Genomic DNA, 23,185 nt, shown 5'->3' with positions numbered 1-23,185 from the left:
ATAATTACCTATAACGATGATCGTTCGACCTTCGTTCTAGTTCTGTTGAAACTATTCAAGTAGCTATTTGTATACTCATACCTACCAGTCTGGTGGTAGAACCCGGTTAGTCGACTCAGAAAAAAATCAACATAAACCATTGACAATGATCGCGTCAGTATTTGTAATAGTACTTTTAGGCATTAGCATTGTTTACTACATAAATTTGCGTCGGAAAATGGCGTTTGCAGAAAACCTACCCACGGTGCAGCCGTGCTACCCACTGATCGGAAACGGAATGAACGTTCTGTGGAAAACCGACGAAGAACGCTTCTCCAGTATGATGGGAGGATTCCAAAATCCAGCTAAATTGTTCAAAGCCTGGCTAGCCGTCGTTCCGTTGATCTGTACCGGCGATCCGGAAATGATTCAAAAAATACTTAACCACCCACAATGCCTGCAAAAGGCGCCCTTCTATGACATGATCAGATGTGAGTTCGGTTTGTTCGTGGCACACTGTAAGTAATCTTAAATACCGCGTTTAATAAATGCGTCGTTAATAAATTTGTATTTTAACCATAGACAACATCTGGAAACGTCAACGGAAAGCATTAAATTCTACATTTAATGTAAAGATTTTGAACGGATTTGTTCCCATTTTCGATCGGCATGCTCAAGTATTAGTTGAAGATCTTTTAAAATATCCGACAGGAAAGAAGGTTCAAATCACAAGCTATACGATACGATGCGCATTGGCGATGGTTTGCGGTACAACAATCGGTTGTGACATCCATGAAGACCAGAAAGCAGATAAGTTTTCCCAGTTGTTTGATACGTGAGTAGTCAGTGATAGTTTAAATTTACATTTTGATTGTTCGTGTTTAAAAAAACAGAATTGCAGAGATGGTATCAATGAGAATGGTAAACCCCATTTTGCACGTGGAATTTATTTACCGGCTAACTAGTAGCTATAAGATGGAAAAAGCGGCACGAACAGAAATTTACGGTTTTATTAACAAGGTACTCCTGTCAGTTGGGTTTACTAAGCTGCATAGGAACTACAACATAATAATAAGAAAATCACAGATTTTTCAGAATGCCAAGATTCAAAGGGCCAGTCGAACAGAACCATCTGAAAGTTCGGATCAAGGCGACTATCGGAAACCAAAAATTTTCATCGATCAACTGTTGGATCTTTACGAGCAGAATTTTTTCAGTGAAACTGAAGTGTTCGATAATGTTATCACAATGATTGCAGCAGTGAGTTTTCTACCTTTCGAATATCATTTTTACGTTTAATAACTCCAGTCTCATTGCAGGGCACTGACACATCCGGCACAATATTGGGAATTATCGCACACATGCTTGCCATACATCCACAACTACAGGAGAAAGTTTATCAAGAAATTAAAAAAGTTTTCCCAGCGCATGACGAATTGAGCATCACACCTGAGAAGTTGGGTCAACTACAGTACACAGAAATGTTCATCAAAGAAACCCTTCGGCTGTTCCCGATAACTCCCATAATTATGCGGAAAACTATGCGCGAAATTGAACTGGACGAAATCAAGATACCCGCTGGTACGCTGCTGACAGTTTGCATTCACAGCCTGCACCGAAGAACGGAAATCTGGGGATCCAAGGCGGAAGAATTCAATCCTGAGAATTTCACTTCTGAACGAATCGAGAGTCGGCACCCTTTCGCGTACATTCCCTTCAGTGGTGGTAATCGAAACTGTATTGGTGTGGGAAAAAACGTCGTGTTTGAGTTTCATAAAGTTAAGTTTTGAAAATATTTTATAAATTTTAGGTTTCCGATATGCTATGAACAGCATGAAGACTGTAATTGTACACCTGCTGTTGAATTTTAAGCTCAAAAGCGATTTGATGCGTGCCAGTGATCTTCGCCTGAAGTTTGCTGGTTTACTGAAATTATCCGCAGAACCGGGCCTCACTTTGGAACAACGCGCGTAAAATAATACCAAAAGCACAACCGGCGGAGAATAATCTGTGGTCTGTTTTTTTTTCGCGAAAAATAACAAAAACTAGTAACTAGTAATGTCTACCTCGGCATTGAAAGTGATTTGAAACGAATATCGATATTCTAGCCTCATTTTTGTCTCTTTTATCAAATGTAAATAATCCGAACAACTTTGTAGTTGTAGCTTGACGATGCAGTGAGTTCAACAGTTTTCAGAAGTAACTCTATCTAAGTTAATCTCGAATATACTTACTTTACTTCAGTGGCGATCCTGTGCCGAACGAATTACGGTCCTCCAGCGCTGTCGGTCCGGTCACCATATCAAGAACCATGTGGACCAACTTCGTGATGATAGTCCCGTTTCTTTCAACTTTTGCTCTTCATATTGCACCTGCCAAGGCAATTGAATAGCAGGTTAGAGATTCCGTTTCTCAATCCAGTGAACGCCACGAAAACGACTGAGGTCTTACCTGCTAGTCCATGTTCTATCATTTTCTGCCACAACTTTCATTTTTTATATTGTTTATGCAGGGAGAAAATCTTCATAGACAGCACCTTCACGGTGCCGAATACCAACATGCGCCTACCTACTAAAAACTCTCATGCTGCCCATTCCTGAACCCCTCCCGGAACTACCGTTAGGTTTTACTTCAGGAGGGAGGACGTGCCTAAGCACTCCGACTTATCCATTCCGTATGTGGGTTCACACAACCCCCTTGTCACTTCATACCGTCACTACCCTTCACCTAGGGGCTGGGCTGCCCAATCAGCCCTTTATTGACCGTAGCAAGCTATGTCAGGCCCTGTCGTTGCAAACGTTCTAGCCGTTGCAACTCCGTTATCACCTCCGTTGCCGCCCTATCGACCGCACCCCATGCGCGCTGCTCAGCGCACATTCTCTGCACGATGTTGTCGGCGTTGGTGTCTTGCGCAAGCATCACCCGCCGAGTGATCGTGAAACGCGGGCAGTGAAAGTTCACATGCTCCGCCGTTTCCTCGGCTACCGTGCAAAGGGGGCAAAAGGGTGAGCCTACCAGCCCACACATATGTAGATATTTCTTAAAGCATCCATGTCCCGACAGAAACTGGGTAAGGAAAAAGTTTACCTCATCATGTCCTCTACCGATCCAGGACGATATGTTCTGGATCAGCCTATGGGTCCACCTACCATGATCGGTGCGATCCCATTCCGCCTGCCAACGCCTAATAGAGTCCAGCCTAACATATAGCCCTGACGTTGCACTGCCTATGGCACTCGATGTCCTCACCTAGAAGTATGCATATGGGAATCATGGCTGCAATAACCCAAATCGCATTCAACGATATGGTACGGTAACCACACGCAACGCGCAATGCCAACCGCCTGAACACCTTATTCAGACATGCCTGATTGCGTTTACTCTCCAAAGCCGTACCGTTGCACCGACATGGCAACGCTGGCCATCAGGCGTCTCTTACTGCTGCTAGGACCGTAGCCGTTCGGCATGATCTTGGACAGCGCAGCAACTGCCGTTGATGCTTTACTACAAGCATAATCCACATGGCTGGTGAAGTCTGTAGTCTGCCATAACACCCAGGTACTTCACACTTCGTTTGGAGACAATCACCTGTCCTTCAACGATTATTTTGGCCTCTAAGGCCGACTTGCGGTTGCTGATCATCACCGCTTCCGTGTTGTGGTGGGCCAATCGTAGATTGACGCCCACCATTCAACCCTCTATTATACTTATGGCGTCCGATGCCAGCATTTCCACCTCCTTTAGAACCTCGCCTACCACTGTAAGGACGATATCATCGACGAAGCCAGTGATCTCGACCCCAGTGGGTAGTTCAAGTCTCAGCACCCCATCGCACATGGAATTCCAGAGCGTTGGGCCGAGAATCGAGCCCTGTGGAACACCCGCTGTCACTTTGTACTTCTTCGCCCCATCCGCCGTGTCGTACACTAGCGTCCGGTTCTCGAAGTAACTTTTAAGCAACCTGCATAGATGATCCGGTACCCTCATCCTATGCAGCGCTAACGCGATTGCACCCCAGTTAGCGTTGTTAAGGGCGTTTTTGACATCAATTGTGACTATGGCACAATACCTGACGCCTCGCGCCTCGCCTTTTCCGTTTCATAGGCTTCTCGGCCCTCTCCACCACGGACTTTATGGCGTCTACAGTGGACTTCCCCTTACGGAAGCCAAACTGCGAGCTTGCCAGTCCGACATCACTTTCCACCACAGGCGTCAGCCTGTTTAGGATTACCCGCTCTAGCAATTTGCCCAACGTGTCCAATAGGCAAATTGGCCTGTACGACGCGGTTTCCCCAGGTTTGGCAGCAGTACCAATCTTTGGACTTTCCATTTGTCTGGAAATTCGCATACCTCTAGGCAATTCTGAAACGTCTCTCTAAACATATCGGGATATGCTTGGATCGCCACTTTGAGTGCCTGGTTCGGAATCCCGTCAGGACCGGGCGCTTTCTTCGTTTTTAAACCCCTGGCAATTACAATGAGTTCCTCATTTGTGACCGGAATGAGGACAACATTCGATTGACCGTACGGGGTCGGAGGCCACTAAACTGGATCGTGTTGCGGAAAGAGCCCTTCCACGATGACTTTCAGCTTTTGGGGGCAGGTTTCCTGTGGCGCGGATGTACCCTTCATCTTTTTCATCACCACCTTGTGTGCACCGCCCCAGGGGTTCGAGTCCGCATCGCGGTATAGCTCCTGAAAACAGGATTTCTTGCTACGCCTAACCTCCTTGTTGAGCGCCAACCTGGCTGTTCTAAGTTCGACCCTCCGAGCTTCAGCATCTGTATCGGTCCGGGCCCTCTGCGCTAGCCTTCTCGCTCTGTGGCACCTGGAGCGAAGCTGGGCAATGGTATCACTCCACCAGTACACCGAGCGACGACCGTTCATTGGCTGCCCCGTCCTGGGCATAGTGGTATCACATGCTAGTACTAGGACGTTGGTCAGCTCACGAGCACTCAGGTTCGAGCGGATGCTCTCTGCGCTGAGTGCTTCAACGAACTGGTCTTTGTCGAAGGACTTCACTTTGCACCTCCCTGTCCACTTCAACCCGCGTGGCCGAAGCGTCCATCGTTCAATCGTGTACCATATAGCTTGGTGGTCGCTATGCGTGTACTCATCTGACACCCTCCAGCCCATGTTGGCAAGCAACGTTGGGCTGCAGAAGATGATATCGATGATCGATTGTAGTACCCCCCTATAAAAGGTACTGACGGATCCCACTTTAGCCAGACTTACATCCAGCTTGGACAGAGCTTCCAGCAAGCTTTGTCCCCTACGGGTAATGCACCTGCTACCCCACACTTGCCTGCCCGATGGCCAAAGCCCATACACCTGAAACAGCGTTCGATACGCCGTGTGGACGCAAGCGTACAGACTGACCAGCCCAATTTTGCCAGACGCCAACATTTTGTTGGCGATTGCCTCTGATATGTTCAAGGTTGCGGTTTGCATATCTCCATTTGCCTTTCGCAACCAGATGTCTGCGGGTGCCACATCAACATTAAGCTGATCCCGGAGAGCATCCTTCAGGTCAACTACCGTCGTAATCTCGTCGAGGTTTTTACACTCGACAAGAACACGCTGCGACAGCGCCTTTACCTGGCCCGCTTCGCCCAGGGACTGCTCAACCAGTTGCCTGTAATTCGAGCTCTGAACCGTTGGGTTCTTTTTGAGCTCGAAGACCATATCTCCTACCTGGATTCGGTGAGTCTACACTACGTTGGCCCCAAGCTCCTCCACCCTAACCTTGCGCAGTAGGTCAGCGTACGACAGATTACCTGTCAGCTTCACTACTAAGGCGTCGCCCTTATGGACCCGCCTTGGCTTTGGCTTTGCAGCCGCAGCCTCGCTCGGTTTCGGCCCAGGCGGTTTACGTCTAACCACCCGCCAGTCGTCATCCCCAGTCCCAGCACGTGATCGCTGGTAGAGGCGAGATCCAGTGTCCGCTGCCTCTTAGCCACTAGCGTTGATCCATGGTCGGGCGTAGCCGCCTTGCGCTTGGTAAGCGGCGTACGCGCCTGACTAGGCATGGCCACGACCTTAGCGGCTATGACCCGAGCTTCGGCGATCTCGCATCGCTGCAGAAGCTCCTGCCTCTCCACCTCGGCAGCTATGACGGTAGAGCGGAGGCTCACTGCCAGCTTTTTAATGTCGAGGTGGACATTTGACCTCGAGTTGATGAACGAGTACAACTCGTCCACCAACCTTTTGGCTTCCTCCAGCTTGCTACTGGCTGGAGGAAGCCCAACTCACGCCTCAAGAGGATGCATCACGTCCTCCGTTGACATTTTCCTACCGCTGTCGCCCACCCTCTTGGCTGAGCTAGCAGCGGTAGCCACCGGCGTTCTTACTAGAGTGTTAGACTTTGGTGGAGTCAACTTTCTTTTCGGTATCCCTCCCGTTTTCGGGAGGCTTCCCTGTTTGGGCTGTGCCCCCAATTTCAGCGGGCTTCCCTTCTTGGGTTGCGCCCCCGGCAACGGGGGGCTACCTGTCTTTACCGGCGGTGATGTCGCCGGCTTACTACTTTTGGCAAAGATATCATCTTTGCCTCAAGTAGCACCCGCATTCGTTTCCTCCGTTGTCTTCGTAGTTAGGAATTTTTCCATGCTTGTGGGTTCCAACTCTAGGCCGCTATCTCCACTCGTATTGTGTAGTCGCCTTAACGATCCCATGGTGATCTATACAAGCAGTGAGGCCATGGCTAGGGACACTCCCCCTTACCCTTCATGGAGGCAGGATTGTCAGCAACCGATCAGCGTTAGTCAAGAATGTATCATCTGAGCCTACACCACCGCACTTTGACGTGAGTGACGAGCTTTGAACGTACCTAGAGACCAGCCACGGTTTTAACGGGACGGAAGGCAGCTGTACCATTAACCTACTCGCCGTTATGAGTAGGTACCACCCTTCCTTACCTAAGGTAGTAGAATAGCACAGCCGCCAGCCCTATAGCACCGAATCCAAACGTTTTTTCCCGCCCGTCCAGTACACCATAATAAGGATCTTCCTGGAACCGATCCTAATGTGCCACGGCACTCCTGACCCGCCTTTTTTGTTTAAAGCCCTGAGCTCTAACAGGACACTACGACATCCGCAGCTGGCTTATGGGAGTTGAACCCCGCTCGCCTCTTTACAACACTGCGCCACGCTACCCGCAAGCAAAACATGCCCCCCTTTCCCTGTTAGCACACAACTGAGGATGTAACCAAACACTGGTATTTGGTCGACCCTAGGCCCAGTTGCGTCCCGGCCGGCACCGCGTGGAGGTGGGGATAAGAGTTCCCGCTCCTATCTTATTGGCTATATGGGGTCGCGCAAAGTCGAATGCGGCTTAGTTCGGCACCATAACCTCTTGGGTTAGGGCCTTAACCGGCCGCCACAGCCACGACTCTGCCACAACTTACTTCGTTTGACTGAATCGTACGCCGCCTTAAAGTCCACAAACCTGCAAATTGTACTTCCGGAGCATGTCTATTGACCGACGCAGGGTAAACATCTGATCCGTCGTGGAGCGACCCTCACGAAAACCAGCTTGGCAGTCACTTACGAAAGACTCCGCTAACGATTTTAGTCTACAGAACAGAATACGGGAAAGCACCTGATAGACAGAATTGTGTAATCTAATGCCTCGATGGCATTACATTTGAGTCGGTGTTTCTTGAAGGTACGTATTGTGTTAGATTTAGATAGGTTGCCGTACCAGGGTCACGTTATCGAGTCTAGAGACGGGGCTGCCATCTTATAGTGCCGGCAGAACTGTGTGCCTCCTTCCCTGTTGGTATACGAAGTTGGTTTTTCGACCGTCCTTAAGGTTGCTCATATTCCGGCTGATACCACAAGGAGGTAGAGACAGCAGATGCTGGGTCACGTCGCCTGCAAGGTGCTCTCCAAGGTGTCATTATGTTGCGTCGTCTATCCCCAATAGCAAGAGAATTCGAAGGACCGTCCCAGGCGGACTTTATTGGGGCCCGTGCTACTAGGGATCAAATTTCACTCTTCGACAAATCCTCGCAATGTCGGGAGTACAACGCGGCCACGCATCATATTTTTTTGTGGATTTCCGGGCAGCAAACTTACAGTTGAGCGCGAACAGTTATTTGTTGTAAGTTGTTATGGCAGATAATGCACGGATTTCCGGACAAACTGACGTGGCTGATCAAAGCTACACTCGAGCGAGTGATGTGCTACATGCGCGTTACGGGGGCACTCTCGAGTCTTTTCGAATCTTGCTGAGGGTTGCAGCAAGAGAATAGACTGTCATGTATGTCATTCAACATCGCCGGTGGATGGTGTGATCCGGCGAGCGGGCATCGAAACTAGAGAAAAAATCTTCAGGAAGAGTACTCAACTGCTAGCCTTCGCAGCCGACCTCGACATCATTATCAGAAACCTTGGGATGACGTGAAACGCCAGACTAAAAACGGAGGCTAGGAGCATTGGGTTACAAATCAATGTGTCGAAAACCAAATATATGGTAGCAAAAGGCTCCAGGGAAAGCAACGTTTGCCTCCCACGAACAGTGACTATTGACGGCGATGAACTGGAAGTGGTTAATGAGTTCGTATATTTGGAGTCTCTGGTCACCGTCGATAATAATACGAGTTAGGAGATTCTGCTACGCATTGAATCTAGAAGTTGAGCCTAGTTTTCTCTCCGCAAGCCGCTTCGATCAAGGAGCATACGCCACCGCACAAAGCTGACGATGTAAAAAACGCCAATCAGACCAGTACTCCTCTACAGACTTAAGACAGTAACTTTGCTTACAGAAGATATCGTCCACTTCCCGTATTTGAACGAAATGTATTGCGGACAATTTTTGGCGGAGTACAAACGGATAGCGGAGAGTGCCGTAAGCTCATAAACCACGTTAGTTGCAGGCACTACTTGGAGAAATCCCCATAGTACACTTGGCGAAGGTTGCGAGACTACGGTGGACCGGACACGTCGCAAGGATGCGGTACGACTGTGCAGTGAAATCCGTTCTTTTTAGGCACCCCACTGACGTCAGGAATAGAGGGGCTCAATATGCTAGATGGCTCGACCAGGTTGAAGCCGACTTGCGTGTGTCGAAACGCTCAATGAATTGGCGACGAGTAGCCCAGGACTAGGTATAGTGGAGAGGAATTCTGGATACGGCAATGCTGGTACAAGTAAGTAAGCAAGAAGCCACCTCACCACTCCCTTGGTATTTACTCTTCCTCCGCCTTTAGAAGTTCAGCCGGCATACCGTAATCCCCCGCAACCTTTCCCTGTTTCAGCCTACTGATTGTTGGTGACTCCGCTGTTGGTGACTTCAAGTCTTTTGCTTTCCCAACACTATGAAACCGACTCCATTTTTTTTTTACTGCCACTGCATCTGGTTTCTGGTACAGCTGGTACATGAAAGAAAAGCCTGCAATAGGCTCTACTGCACGGAACTCCCTTTCTCATGAATACGGCCACCCAACTTCCTGAATTGCAGCGATCTTCACTCCGAGTCGATGTAGCTCTCGAGCAAGCAAGCTAGCTCGTGCCGGTTTATGGAGAGTTAGGATATTTCAGTAACCAAGATTCCAATCGTTGCCCGATCAGTTGATTCTTACAAAAATATTACAGAATTGCAGCTCCAGTTGATGTTTCTAAAGTTTGCTGTAAATGTGATTGAAAAACTTGCGACTTTCAGGTAACTTTCCCCATTTCATACCCTCACACGATCCTGCATTCTGCCCGTTTTTTTTGATATCGTTTATTTTATTTGGCTCGTTTGCGGTAGCTTAGAGGAGCCGTATGGCTTTTATAAAAATAGCACACTGCTTACATCTATGTTAGGAGGTATGATCGATACACCCGATTTACTGGGGTTAGTAGGTATTTACAGTTTTCTTAATATAGAGGGGGGGGCTAGGAAAGTGGAATAAGGGTTTCATTGTATTTGTATCAGTGGCGATAGTGCAGATACCTTGGCAGTCTGTGGTATCTTATAGCAGCTATATTGTTGTTCTTTGGTGCTGGATAGCATCTTACTGTCTTCGGACCATGTCTGCTCTCACCAGTACATGATATTTTTACAGTGGGGTGTGGGACGAGTGATCTGAGAATAAACAGAGCTTTTTAAATAATTATTTCAGCATTTTTCAGGAGCTCGTATATGAGGCTCATATACTGAAGATCTCGGCTAGCCAGAATATCTCGTACAGGGACGCTGGGTTGTCTTCTTCGGGCCCGAAGGGAATCAGTTAGCTTTGACCTAGCATCACAGAATTCGGTACACGACCAAACAACATGCTCGATATCGTGGAAGCCATCGCCACAAACACAGTGGTTACTCTCTACAAGCCTCATTCTGCCCGTTGCTAGAAAGCGCATTTCCAACACGTTGTTCGCTGCATCGCTCTGCTAAAATTGGGCCTTGCCGCCACGGATCTTCCACACCTTCTCTCCTTTGCGACAGATCTGCTACAGTGCCACGATGCCGAACTTTACGGGTTCTAACTGATCAAGCAGCACCTTGTCGTGACCCACGAAATTCAGCGATCTGCAATTCTCGGTACCAAACATCCATTTCATGTCCTTATTTCGTCGCCTTTGTCCATGCCGACTGTTCCGACCTGAATTTGTGCTCAAAACGTCACTATTCGCTTTGACAGGTCTGCTTCCGGATTCTGTGGTATTTTATAGAATTTTTTTTGGCAAGCTCCCCGGGTGGATAAACCGGTAACGCCAAAGAGTGGGATGAAGTTCCTATTCTCATTCGGCATTCGTGAAAAATGCCACTGCGTCTCACAGATAGATCAGGAAACACCATATGCGTATGCTAAACATGCTTGAAACATTTTTACTGGAATATTTCACCAATATCTCGCATAAAAACCTACTGCAAGGAAACATCCGCTTCCTCTTCCAATTCGCCTAAAGGTACGCCCCCGAAAGCAATGCTGTTCACAGGCAAAGGCAGTGATGGCCATGAATCTTCCCAAAATCGAAACAGTCAGTGCCTGAAATGGTGGCTGACCGGCATAGTCCCGAAAAGACACTCGCTTCAGTTAGTTTGGTAAATGCAAATATTGTGACATTTGACATTCTTTTGCACTTTTGCTCGATACACTACTCGGTACGGCTACCCGCGGATTGGTCTGAACTGAAGCAGAAGAGGAGGAATAAAAATAGCGCTTTTCCATCCGTGACTAAAATTTATCCATCGGCATCATCCAGTGTCGTGTAGGCCTGTGAGCATCGTTTTGGTTTTTTTTTTCTATTTTCCCGAATTGTTCTAGCTCGTTTCAAATATCCTCTAGGACGTCGAACAACCACCCAAATCCGAAAGACTGACCGGCTGTGCTTCCCAGAACAATATCAAGCGCCATCACGAGTGGGCTGAATTCCTGCTCAGGATTTGGCAAACTTCCATGAAACGAATGGATTTTTATATATTCATATTGCAGCTAATACTCCTATCGTTTGTTATCTGAATTGGTGTTAAATAGAATGACCGATTATTACAAAATCCTAGTAGTTATTTCAGAAGAAATGCAAAATGTTGCAGCAACTATCATAAAAGTTATATATTTTAATAAAAAAAACCTTAGGCCTTGTTGGACTAATATTTTATCGGTTATTCTAATGTAATATGCTAACCCGTAGGGCTTGGTAGGAAACTATCATTTGTGCTCGAGATAGCGTCATAAAGTGAAAAAATGGCAAAACTCGATTAGTAACATATGGTGCCTTTGGGCTTGAAATAATGTCCGTAATATATTTCCTTTAATAATTACAGTTCCGTTACCGAGTCGTCGGGTCGGTCTTTATCAACCTTTTTCCAAACGATATTCAAGTAGGTACATTATTATGTTACCCAATGATTTGCTTCATATTTGCTGAAGAACGCAAACAAAGTCCAAATAAATTTAACGACATTTCTTTAACAGCCCCATTAACCATTTTTGTCGCAAGTCTTTCTTGGGTAACTTTGTGGCGGACTTTGCCATCAAATCTTAAATTTAAATTTCACACATCAAATTGAAATTTGTTCCAAAAATATAACCGTCTTTCAATCCCCACCGTCTTTCACGTGTGCAAACCTCCTCAATGAACCATAAATTCCAACCGAACGACGACGCCAACCGCTCACTCATTGACAGTTCGACTGCAATCCACCGGGCGGCTGCTGGCTGACATCGCATTCATTCAAGTGAGTGCCATATAAGGTTTTAATACGCTCCGTTCTGGGTCGAGACGAGCGAGCTGAAGCGATCGTAAAATTCGCGGTAGTAAATGAATCGAAGTAATTAAATTTCGCACCAGGTTGGTAAATATTTTTGCAGTTGTACTGTATAGCGACAGCAGCAGCAGCAGCACCGGCAGTTCAACTTGCAGTCATCTAATTTCACTTTATGAGCGCAATTAATGGCGCAATTTTCGACCCCTACGGGCGGCAAAAGGAACGATGCAAAGGTCTACAACTCTTGTGGTGCATAAATCTTGATTCAGGTTGGAGCGTCCTCGGCTCAGGAGCAGCACAGACCGTTCTGGCTAGGGTGCAGAGTGCGTGTGATAGGTAGCCAGCCTGCGGTTGGACAGTGGGGTAGTTGGGCAAAAATTCACCCAAAAATTTTCAGACTTTGGTATTCTGCACAATTTTCTGATATTTGAGCCCCTAACACCCGCTGGTCGAGCTTGCTCATCGACAATGGCGTGTGGCTTCCACTGATCGCTTATAAGACTTCCTTGCTACATGGCTAGTCGGCTGTAGTCGTCCGTGTTCTAATCACCTCAAAACATTTGCCTCTATACATATTTGTAATCTGGTTTGTCCCAAAAACGATTAGACATACCGGGTTCCACGGCTTCAAGATTCGAGAGGCTCTGAACCGAAACGATAAACAGAACACGGTGAACAAAGCCTGCGCCTGGAGCCCGTACATAGAGTAGTTGAGGAAACCGAGATGCCCTAGTCCTAGCCCTAGCCCTAGCCCTAGCCTTAGCCCTAGCCCTAGCCCTAGCCCTAGCCCTAGCCCTAGCCCTAGCCCTAGCCCTAGCCCTAGCCCTAGCCCTAGCCCTAGCCCTAGCCCTAGCCCTAGCCCTAGCCCTAGCCCTAGCCCTAGCCCTAGCCCTAGCCCTAGCCCTAGCCCTAGCCCTAGCCCTAGCCCTAGCCCTAGCCCTAGCCCTAGCCCTAGCCCTAGCCCTAGCCCTAGCCCTAGCCCTAGCCCTAGCCCTAGCCCTAGCCCTAGCCCTAGCCCTAGCCCTAGCCCTAGCCCTAGCCCTAGCCCTAGCCCTAGCCCTAGCCCTAGCCCTAGCCCTAGCCCTAGCCCTAGCCCTAGCCCTAGCCCTACGTACGGTAAGCACACTAGGATTAACACCAGTAAGATCCTAATTATGGTATACTGGTTACTGGAATGCAAGATTGAATTTAACGCTAACAAGCTGGCTTCTGAGCCATTCTACTCTCTTAATAAGGAAGGATGATACCTCCCTGAAATGACGAGTGGGTTAATGACTTAGTTACCCCCGTCCCGGTAAAACTATGACAGGCCTTCGGGTACGTTCAAAACTCGTTTCCAAAGTGGTGCTTTGGTAATACTAGGATCAGTTGAAACATGCCCGATTGCGCCAATCTGGTTTCCCACGTGAACCCTAGTATGGCCTCCCTACTTACATAGACAACCATGGGATCACATTCAAGTGACTTTGTACAACGAGTAGAGATAGCGGCCCGAAGGGGGACCCAACCATATTGAAAACAATCCAGCTTTTTACGAGCCATAATGGCGGACGTGTTCGTACTATTTGAACGGCATCTTTGACATTTCACTAATACATCGCACGTCTTGTTTCCGCGTGTTCACGATAAAACTAAAGGAATGTATGGAAAGAAAACGTGCGATGTATTAGGGAAATGTCAAAAATGCTGTTTAAATATTACGAACACGTCCGCCATTATGGCTTGTAAAAACCTGGATAATCGAAACTATCAGAGATATGACGACGAAGGTGTGATGGACTGACAGTGATGCAAATGTGTTTGCAAAAAACGAAAAACTATTGCTATCCCCAGTGCTGGAACGTGCGGTCTCAACAATCGTCAACAACAGCAATATTACTGCGGAGCAGCAAGCGCAGCAAGAAGTGCACATAGACTGCCGCGACCTTACCGTGATGTTTACACCGAAGTCTAGTCAAGAACTTCTAGGAGACGTTTTCAAAAACACGAGGTTGGCAATGGCTATGGATAGCCACTAACTTCTACGAGCGAGAAGCAACGTCCACAATGAGATTAGGCAACAAGTGATAGGTATTCAACTGTACTGAATGCTGCCAAAAGGGAGTACCAAGCGCTAATTAACAGAGCCGCAACTGCTGAATTAGCGCTGTCAGAACAAACTGAGAAGGTAGAGGTTACACCGCAAGCACACAAGTCACAAGAAACAAAATCGTGACTCACCAGGGGACAAAGAACTTCCCTGTAAACAAAAAACGTCTGATCAGGAGAAAATAACGAACATGTCAATGACGAACTCGAAAGGAAGAGAAAACGGACAGCGACCGTTGAAAAGCAGAGAAAAAACCGAAAGAAAAGGCGTGAAAGAAAAAGGAAAGTAAGAAGCTTTGGGAGAAAAAAGAGGTGACGTCCTAATCCTTGCTGCGCCGGGCAAAGCAACATTTGCCGACCTGCTCCGGAAAGTAAGAGCCGACCCTGACCTGAAGGAGATTGGGGAGAAGTTGCTGAAGACCTGGCGCACTCAAAACGGTGAAATGCTATTCGAATTAAAGAAAAACCCTACAGTCAGGAGCACAGCATTCAAGGAGCTCATTGAAAAAGCTCTTGGCGAATAGGCAAACATGAGAGGCTTGTGTCAAGAGTGGTTTTGTCTAGAAACCTAGACGAGGTCACAACACAAGAAGACCTAAGAAAGGTGCTGACGGAATAATATGACCTACAGGATTTACCGATAGCAATCCGGCTGAAGGAAACGTACGATCGTACGTAGACGGCAACGATACGACTCTCGGTAGCTGGGCGAAGTGAGAAGAGGGTGGTCTGTGTATAGGGCTGTCGGTATTGGGCGCTTTTGGTGAAAACCGGTATTTCGGTATAGGCGTAGAAAATACCGCTAAAATACCGGTATTGGCAGATTATTCGAAATCAATAGAAATGTCGTTGTTTTTCAGTAAATCTTTTCATTTTGAAACTTTAGCTTCAGTATTATTGCTTAGCAAAGTAGAATTTAAGTAGATATAATACTCTTAGTGATTTAATTCCCTTACTAGAACGAATTTAACAGCCAACACTTCCAACAATTGAAAAAACTTCTGCTTTCATCGATGTCTGGCGAACGGCTCTAAGCACATCAGGCATTTTTCTTTCATTTCTTCAAATTTATAGCAGGGAAACCCGCCTTTAATTATTTTTAAAATATCTTGCTTTGTAGCTTCCAGCATAATTAATGCCCCGGTCTCCTACAGCCTCTCAAAAATTTTTACTCCATCCCCAAACCGGAACTCCTGCATAACGTTATCCTCTTCATCATCGTTCACAAATACCTTCTCTTCTCTATTAACAATTCCACTATTCGAAGATAGTGGGATCAATGTATCACTCGAAAGACTTGAAAAATATTCCAAATTCTTTCCTGGTAGATCCTTTGATGGCAAGAATGCTCAAAAAGCACAAAGATCCCCGTATTCTGATCAAAGCCCGGCATCGTCGAAATAAATGAAGCTAATTTTCCTTTACCTTCGCTTCATACATGAAGCGACTCGTTTCATTTGTTGAACAGAACGTTTCGAGCAAGCTTCAGCTAAAGCTACTGACTGTGTCAAATAACGACGATTGACAGTCAGCCACGAATTGTCGATGTTGAGTAGATTAATCATAATATGCGTTAAATTGTAGGAAATGTTACTCAAAATCAATTCATTTGCATTCAAAGTCTAGGCTGACCATTTTCTGAATATATGATAGAGAAATGCAAATGCAGCCTTAAAACCGGACGTCATGATGAAATGAAAATCCTTTCAATGATGCTGTTTGAAGCCAATTTTGAAACGAAGCGGCGCTGCTTCTGTTGAAACTGAAGCTTCATTGCTTTATTGTTGAATAACAATTTACTATTGTAAGTGACATTTCTAGTCCCTAATCTTGTTTCCTAAATTCGTTAATTGAGGCCTTCGAATAATTTGGTGGCTTTTGAATATCAAATTGTTCAAAAATAAATTGAAACGCGACGTCTGGCTCATACAATGAAACATTTTTACAGCAATGTTACGCTACTGTGCTTTAAGCGGTTTCAAGAGCTATAATTATATGACCCACAATTTCACTCTCTTCATTGTTAGTAGTCGAAGAATCTCGTCGGCATTAACACCAAGTTGTTTTTCCAAGAGTTTTATAATCTTTCATCAAATTTAGTTCTTATTCGAATAAGGAGTTGGAAAAAACAAGCAGATTAGAAAATACCGGAAATACCGGTTTTTTGCAAAACCGGTATTTCGGTATCCAAAAATTGGCCGGTATTACCGGTTTCGTTGCTACCGGTACTACCGGTTAGACAGCCCTACACGTGATGTATATCATCCTAGCCCTACTTTTCTGGAAGACATAGTCCTACGCCAAAATCGCATAAATTCTTTTGACTTTGAAAAGTTGTCTACCTCTGTAAGCATGAAAAATTGTAATCATTAGGGGAAGGGCGGTAAAGACGGACACCTTAAGGTAAAGACTCAATATCTACTCAAATATAACTGTATTAATCGCAATTTTCATGCAAACTGAAACTTTAAGTCTCTGTCTAATAAAGTTAAAACTTGTGCTAGAAAAGTTCTATCAAAATCAGAGTTTCTGCTCATGGGCGGGAAAGACGGACACTTGATATGGGAAAGACGGACACACGCAAAAAAGTGTCATGCATCGGCAAAGGGCCTATGTGCAAATGAGGGATTCTCTTTGTGTCTCCTCTCTTGCGTTTACCACGGCGACATGAATGCATTTCAATGCAAGTTTTCGTTATCAATAGCTAGCAAATAACGCCAGCAACCGTTTCATGCAGAATTAATTCGTTCAAATGCATTTGCATCGCCGTGATAAGCGGAAAAGAGGAGACACGAAGAGAATCTCTCATTTGCACATAGGCCTTTTTCACATGTTGCTCTTGATTTTATCATGTATGTTTTATCATACGGGAAAGAATTGGTTTGGGAAAACCCCCACGAGAAAATGTGAGCGAGAAAATGAAATGGTTCTCTTCAATATTTTAATTGGTGACGAATTAAACGTTTCTAAAAGTTGGCCCATTCCAACTGTTATATGACCTCTGGTTACTTTTACATATATAATACGTAAGTAGGTATTTGCAATGTTAAATCGTTGTTGGGCAAAATAGGTTCAAAATTTGTGTGTCCGTCTTTCCCTACCGTTGGGTGTCCGTCTTTCCCGACTTGGATACCATTTTTTCAAACTTCAATAATTTTTTACTGAATATTCAAAAATTCACCAGGCTTCCAATGGATATTCAATGAAGGTTCAAACTAACGCAATGTCGTCGGTTTAGCATGAACATGTTGTTTTTCAACGATTTACCAGCTATTTTCTTCACACACCAAATTACATCGGTTAGCGCATCTACGCATTTTTTCTTTGTTTTACTTATAAACTTGACAGCTGCGCTGCTAAAAATCGGCAGTTTAATTCAAAAGTGTTCATTCAGTCTATAGAAACATTTCTCCATTATTGATTTGATCTCCAAACATGGTAAATACATCACTGGCTTTATGCTCAGTTTGTACCACATGCCTATGGCTATCGTCGTGTAAAATTTAGCTTCAAACATCCGTGCCAGAGCTGAGTTATTTGAGTTTTTCTAAGAAATTTCGAGCCGGTTCAAATATTTGATGTACTTATTTATGAAATTTTGTCTCCAAACATGGTTAGATAACCTATTTCTTGCAAATCTGACAAAGCTAGACTTTAAAAACAGTTGGGTTTCAATTTTTTCAGTAAACCAGGACACCAGAACAACGCCCGCGAAAACAAGACATATTCTGGTAAATCGGGACGTGTGGTCACCCTAAATAGTAAATCTAAAACAAAGTATATGCTGGCCAGCGAAACCGAGGCCGACCGACTTCACTTGGGCAGCAGTATAATGATGGATGGCGATGAGTTTGAGGTAATCGACGAATTTGTCTACCTTGGCTCACTGGTAATGGCGGACATTGATACCAGTCGTGAGATTCGGAAGCGTATTATCAGCGTCGTGGTCGTGGTCTATGGGCTTCATAAGCAATTGCGATCGAGCAGACTAAGCCCCTGTGCAAAGTGTACCCTGTACAAGACCCTTGTTAGACCGGTTGATCTCTATGGGCATGAAACATGGACAATGCTCGAGGAGGACCTGCGAGTGCTCGGAGGTTTTGGAAAACTAGTGCTAAGATTGGTCTTCGGCGGCGTACAGCAGAACGGAGTATGGAGGTGGAGAATGAATTATAAACTCGCGCAGCTCTATAGCGAACCCAGTATCCAAAAGGTTGCTCAAGTTGAACGGATACGATGGGCAGGACATGTTACAAGAATTCCGAACAACTACCCTGCAAAGATGATGTTTGCCTCAAATCCGGTAGGAACAACACGACCAGGAGCGCAGCGTGCAAGATGGTTAGACCAGGTGAAGCGAGATCTGGCGAAGAGTACTCAGTGATCGAGAAGTTGGAGAGCGGTAGCCCATAACCGATTAAACTAGAGATAGCTTGTTTAACAGGCTTCGTCTTAGGACAGCAAGTCAGTAAGTAAAGATTAGTTCTAAGGGGTCGAACACAGCCAAGAGCGTTCTTAAAACCTCTCCTTTCTTAAGTGTGCATGCTGAGAGTTAGTAAATATCTGTTTCGGTACATCATCACACTCTTAGAATTGTCTCCGCACATGGCTCTGATCCGAAATTGGGTTCATTAAAATCGGTCTTTTGCCCCTTCGTGACTTCCACTAATGCCCGTGAAGTGGAAAATTAAATTCTCATATATACTTTAGACTCTGTCGACTGTTAGTTTCGTAATTTTTATCGTACTTTTTTTGCCTTTTCAGTCTTTTTTTTTTTGGTTTTTTCAATTCACTCCGACGTTTCGACTATTTATTTTAGTCTTTTTCAAGGATAGAGTTGTCTCAGTTTGTCGTTAAAGATATTTAATTTTAAGAATGTAAATGTCTTCTTTAGTTTTTCTTTAGACAGTATGCTTTCTTTAGTAGGCACAGATGATTTCAGATGACAGATGATTTATTTTTAGCTCAATCCTCCTAGACCCTGCTTTCACTTTGGCGTAAATTGCCTCTGCCGTCACAAAGAGCCTGGCTATGATATCAAAGTCAAGTCAAATATATCAATGGCTTTATGCTCAGTTTGTACCGCATGCCTATGGCTATCGTCATGCAAAATTTGGCTTCAAACATCCGTGCCAGAGCTAAGTTATTTGAGCTTTCTAAGAAATTCAGTTTTTTTAGTGGTGAAACCGAAATGATAAAAACAAGTTCAAACTGAGGCTCAATGCAAATATTGACCATCTGCAGCCCGATGTGCACCTGTAAATCGACATCCAGAAGTAGCCACATGCATACTTCGAAAATTTCCCCTCACACTACGAACAGTGGTCAGAACTTTTCACGGCTTACATCCAGCCAGCTGCTGCTGGTTGGTCGATTGCGTCCTTTCCCCGCACGCACTTCTACGGCGTAAGCGTCGGCCATGGTCGCGTCGAATGTTGACTTATTTTACGATGGTGCCGAAACTTTAATGACAGCCAATAAAAAAAAATGCACAAAAACAAACGCGAAGTTCGAGGCATAAAGTAAGGGCACCGCGTGAGTCCGGCAGGGACCTCCGATGGGCTGATAGGAGTAACGGTAAAGCGGCGTGCCAGCGGCGTAAAGTTATTCGCAATCTTTGTGATTTTTTTCCGTGACCCAACAATGTTCAGGTTTGTTAATCTTTCGGGGCTTCGCAGCTAGCTCTGTTGTCATTGTACGAAACCGTAAAGTTTATTTACTGTCTTTATGCTCCACATGTTCACCGAATGGCACTTTCTCCGGTTTGTTTGACTCTAGAAAACATTTTTATTGTGCCCGTCCGACGATTGCTGGTTCCTTGTAGAATTTCTGATCAACTCAGTTGGGTAGAGGAAGTTTTTTGCCAGGATAGATGAATGCATTCGGCGCTTATCTGGAATAGATTTTCTTTATAATTAGTGCTGTTTATTCGTTTGTTGTTTTAAGCAGTGACTTGGACCATAGGTAAATTACTTTTTACTTGATGTCGCCAAGGAACTCTAAAACATGTTTTATACTTCGCCTTCTATTCGTCATATTTATATTGAAACAACAAAATATAATACTATTTACATTTACAAATAAGCCGCGTCGGCTCTCTACCGACTGGGGAAATTAGCCTGTGAAACACTGCCAGTCTAAGTTGAGATATGAGTGTTTGTGGGTAGCCTGAGACAACCGGAAGCTGTCGAGCCAACCTCAAATAGATTGCAGCGGTGATGTGCTTTGGACAGGCAAAAATTTATCGATACTACCGAAAGTAGCATCATCAATTGTGGGTTGGTGGCATAAACGAATCAAGGAGAATATGCTCATACATTTTCAGCAATTTTCAGCCTGAAAGGATAAATAAAAGCAGCCAGTAGCCAGTGGAAATGGAACGCTTTGCTTCGCTTTAAGACTCCAGTCCTGCAGCCGGTCGGTCGCATCCGATGACCGACGATCAAAATCGTCCAGGAATGAAATTGGACGTTTCTATCCCCACGCCATGCGAGATGCTTGGTTTGCCTTATAAATATTCCCATCATCAGAATCTATGGCGGTGAGGTTCACACACGGCCGGTAGCAGGAAAAAAATCAACCTAAAAGCTTCGATTTTCTCGTCCGACTTGGTAGTGAGGGCAAAGAAAAATACTGATCCAGATACGACCGGATATGTGAGCCGAACTTATAATTCATGAAAATTCAATGATGCAGAAAATTTGGAATTGCGATGAAGTCGCTCACCGATGCTTCTCCTCTCGTAACCTTTCCTCGTTTGGCTGCGTACGAGAGCTGGCTCAAACTTTCGGTCGAGCTGAATTGAGAACTGAACTGAAAAGCAAATGGAGTAACTTTTTTTTACAACACACACAACCAGTGAACGAAGAAAATGGGATTAAGGTGTCTCCGGCATGAACGGTGAGATTGAATTGGGCCTTTTGTCGGAGACGGTTTGATAGAAGATGATTTTTGCGACGATTTTCGAGTCAACTGCGCGGTTGATAATGCCTTTAGAAGTTCTTAAAGCTCTTTACAAATGGATTTCTATAATCAATTTATTCTTCGTCAACCACACATTCGCCTGCAAATGCACTAACAACGATCGAAAAGTCATCTATCCAGTGCTGTTTCGTCCCGTCCGAATATGTTGTTTTGTCTGTTTCCTGTGCTGCATCGTTCGAAAATTGGTAGATAGTAGGGGAAAGTGGTATAATGTTCCGCCTCAAGAATAAATGGATATATCTCTATCATGTTTCACCAAATTAACGTTGCAACTACGAGTGTATATTAGTATTTGAGTTGAAAATCAATTACAATTATTGAATTGTGCTGGGGAACATTATACAACTCCCACCTAATTGTAGTTCGTTTTTACGTTAAATTGATTTTTATTTTTAACTTTTTGTGTTTACAATAATTTTCATTTCAAGGGATATACATATTGTTTTCAGCTTTGGGGTTCTTTTGGTATTTTTAATAACTATTTTTCTCTTCAGTAATTTGTTGTATCTTTTCGGAGAGATCTCCATTGGAATTAAAATAAAGCCTAACTAAAATTTGAAAATACTAATTAATTGATAATGTCACGAATGGACTGATGTTCTGATGCAATTGCCGCTTCCACAAAGGCGATGTTTGATTCTTCGATCCGCTGCTGCACAGTTTTACATCCAGCGGCACGGTGTAGATCGGTGATTCTGGTGTCGTAGGGGGCATCCAGAATGTTCCTCAGCAGCCTATTCTGCACTACCTGTAGCTTTCTTTTGTGGGTATCCGCGCACGAACCCCACACCGGCATAGCGTAGTTCACCACAGGAGCCACAATCATTTTGAACGTTGCAATTTTGTTACGTCGAGTTAGCCGGGACCTCCGACTAGTTAGTGAGTATAGCGCCTTTATCAACCCGATACACCGTTGTTTGAGGTAATCCGTGTGGGCACCATATAGCAGCTTCTCGTCGGTTATGACACCGAGGTAGCGCACCTTACTAGACCATTCGATGGGGCATCCATTTATAGTAATCCGGCAGTTCTCCGGCGGCGACAGTTTTGGTGATTGACGATGTTTAAACAGAATGACCTGTGTTTTCGATTCGTTCACTTTGATTTTCCAGCTGGCGAGGTAATCCACGTATGCAGTAACTCCACGTTGCAGCCGGGCTCGATAGTCTTTTGGCAATCTCCCATTTGCCAATATCTCACTATCGTCTGCGTACAGCGCCAAGGAGGATCCACTGGGGAGCTGCGGGATGTCAGACGTAAACACACTGTAGAGGATTGGGCCCAGTAGGCTGCCCTGTGGCACACCTGCTGGTATTCCAAGCAATTCCGATTTCGCACCGTGTAGGTGGACACGAAAGAAACGACCGCTCAGATAGCTTTGAATTATTTTGATCAGGTAATGTGGGAACCTGTTAAGCGCCAGTTTGTGGACCAGTCCATTGTGCCACACGTTATCGAAAGCTTTTTCAACATCGACCAGTGCCATGGCGGTGATAATTTTTTCCACTCGGGCCAGCTGTTGGACTGTGGAATGCCCTTTCCTGAAACCGAATTGCTCCGGGATGATTATGTTGTTCTCTTCGATGTGTTCCATCAGGCGTCTTAATATCAGTCTTTCTAGCAGTTTGCTTACTGCTGATAAAAGAGTGATGGGCCTATAACTGGTCGGCATAGTGGGATCTTTACCAGGTTTCAGGATAGGAACGACCTTTCCTATCTTCCACCTCGTCGGAAAGTGTTCAAGCTGCAGGCACCTCGTGAAGATGGCCGCGAGGAACCGGTATGCTTTGCCAGAGAGTTTTTTCAGCACCAGGTTGAAGATGACGTCATTTCCAGGGGCCTTCATATTTTTAGCTCGTTTGACTGCCTCGCAGACTTCCCTTTCCGTCACCTGGGAAGTTGGGGGGACATCGTGTGACTGGGACTCCAACTGGGCGA

At 45.4% G+C, this 23,185-nt stretch overlaps 1 protein-coding gene across 1 annotated transcript; it reads left to right on the top strand.

The window, feature by feature from the left end:
• Positions 1 to 217: 217 nt before the first annotated feature.
• On the top strand, positions 218 to 1,953 carry LOC128746058 (cytochrome P450 4c21-like). Its single transcript, XM_053843108.1, has 6 exons — positions 218 to 497; positions 562 to 814; positions 873 to 999; positions 1,075 to 1,239; positions 1,299 to 1,722; positions 1,790 to 1,953. The coding sequence occupies exons 1-6, from the start codon at positions 218 to 220 to the stop codon at positions 1,951 to 1,953; spliced, it is 1,413 nt and encodes a 470-aa protein (XP_053699083.1).
• The last annotated feature ends 21,232 nt before the right edge of the window (positions 1,954 to 23,185 follow it).

The sequence above is a fragment of the Sabethes cyaneus genome, chromosome 1 (genome assembly GCF_943734655.1).
Source record: "Sabethes cyaneus chromosome 1, idSabCyanKW18_F2, whole genome shotgun sequence".
NCBI lineage: Eukaryota > Metazoa > Arthropoda > Insecta > Diptera > Culicidae > Sabethes > Sabethes cyaneus.
Note: the sequence above shows the minus strand (reverse complement) of the source record. Positions and strands in the feature narration are given on the sequence as shown.

What these genes read in the sequence shown, in the direction of transcription:
- LOC128746058 (XM_053843108.1), top strand. Translation starts at nt 218, where the DNA reads ATGGCGTTTGCAGAAAACCTACCCACGGTGCAGCCGTGCTACCCACTG. An exon ending in CGGTTTGTTCGTGGCACACT is followed by an intron (nt 498 to 561) that starts GTAAGTAATCTT and finishes TTTTAACCATAG; the next exon opens with ACAACATCTGGAAACGTCAA. An exon ending in TGGTAATCGAAACTGTATTG is followed by an intron (nt 1,723 to 1,789) that starts GTGTGGGAAAAA and finishes TATAAATTTTAG; the next exon opens with GTTTCCGATATGCTATGAAC.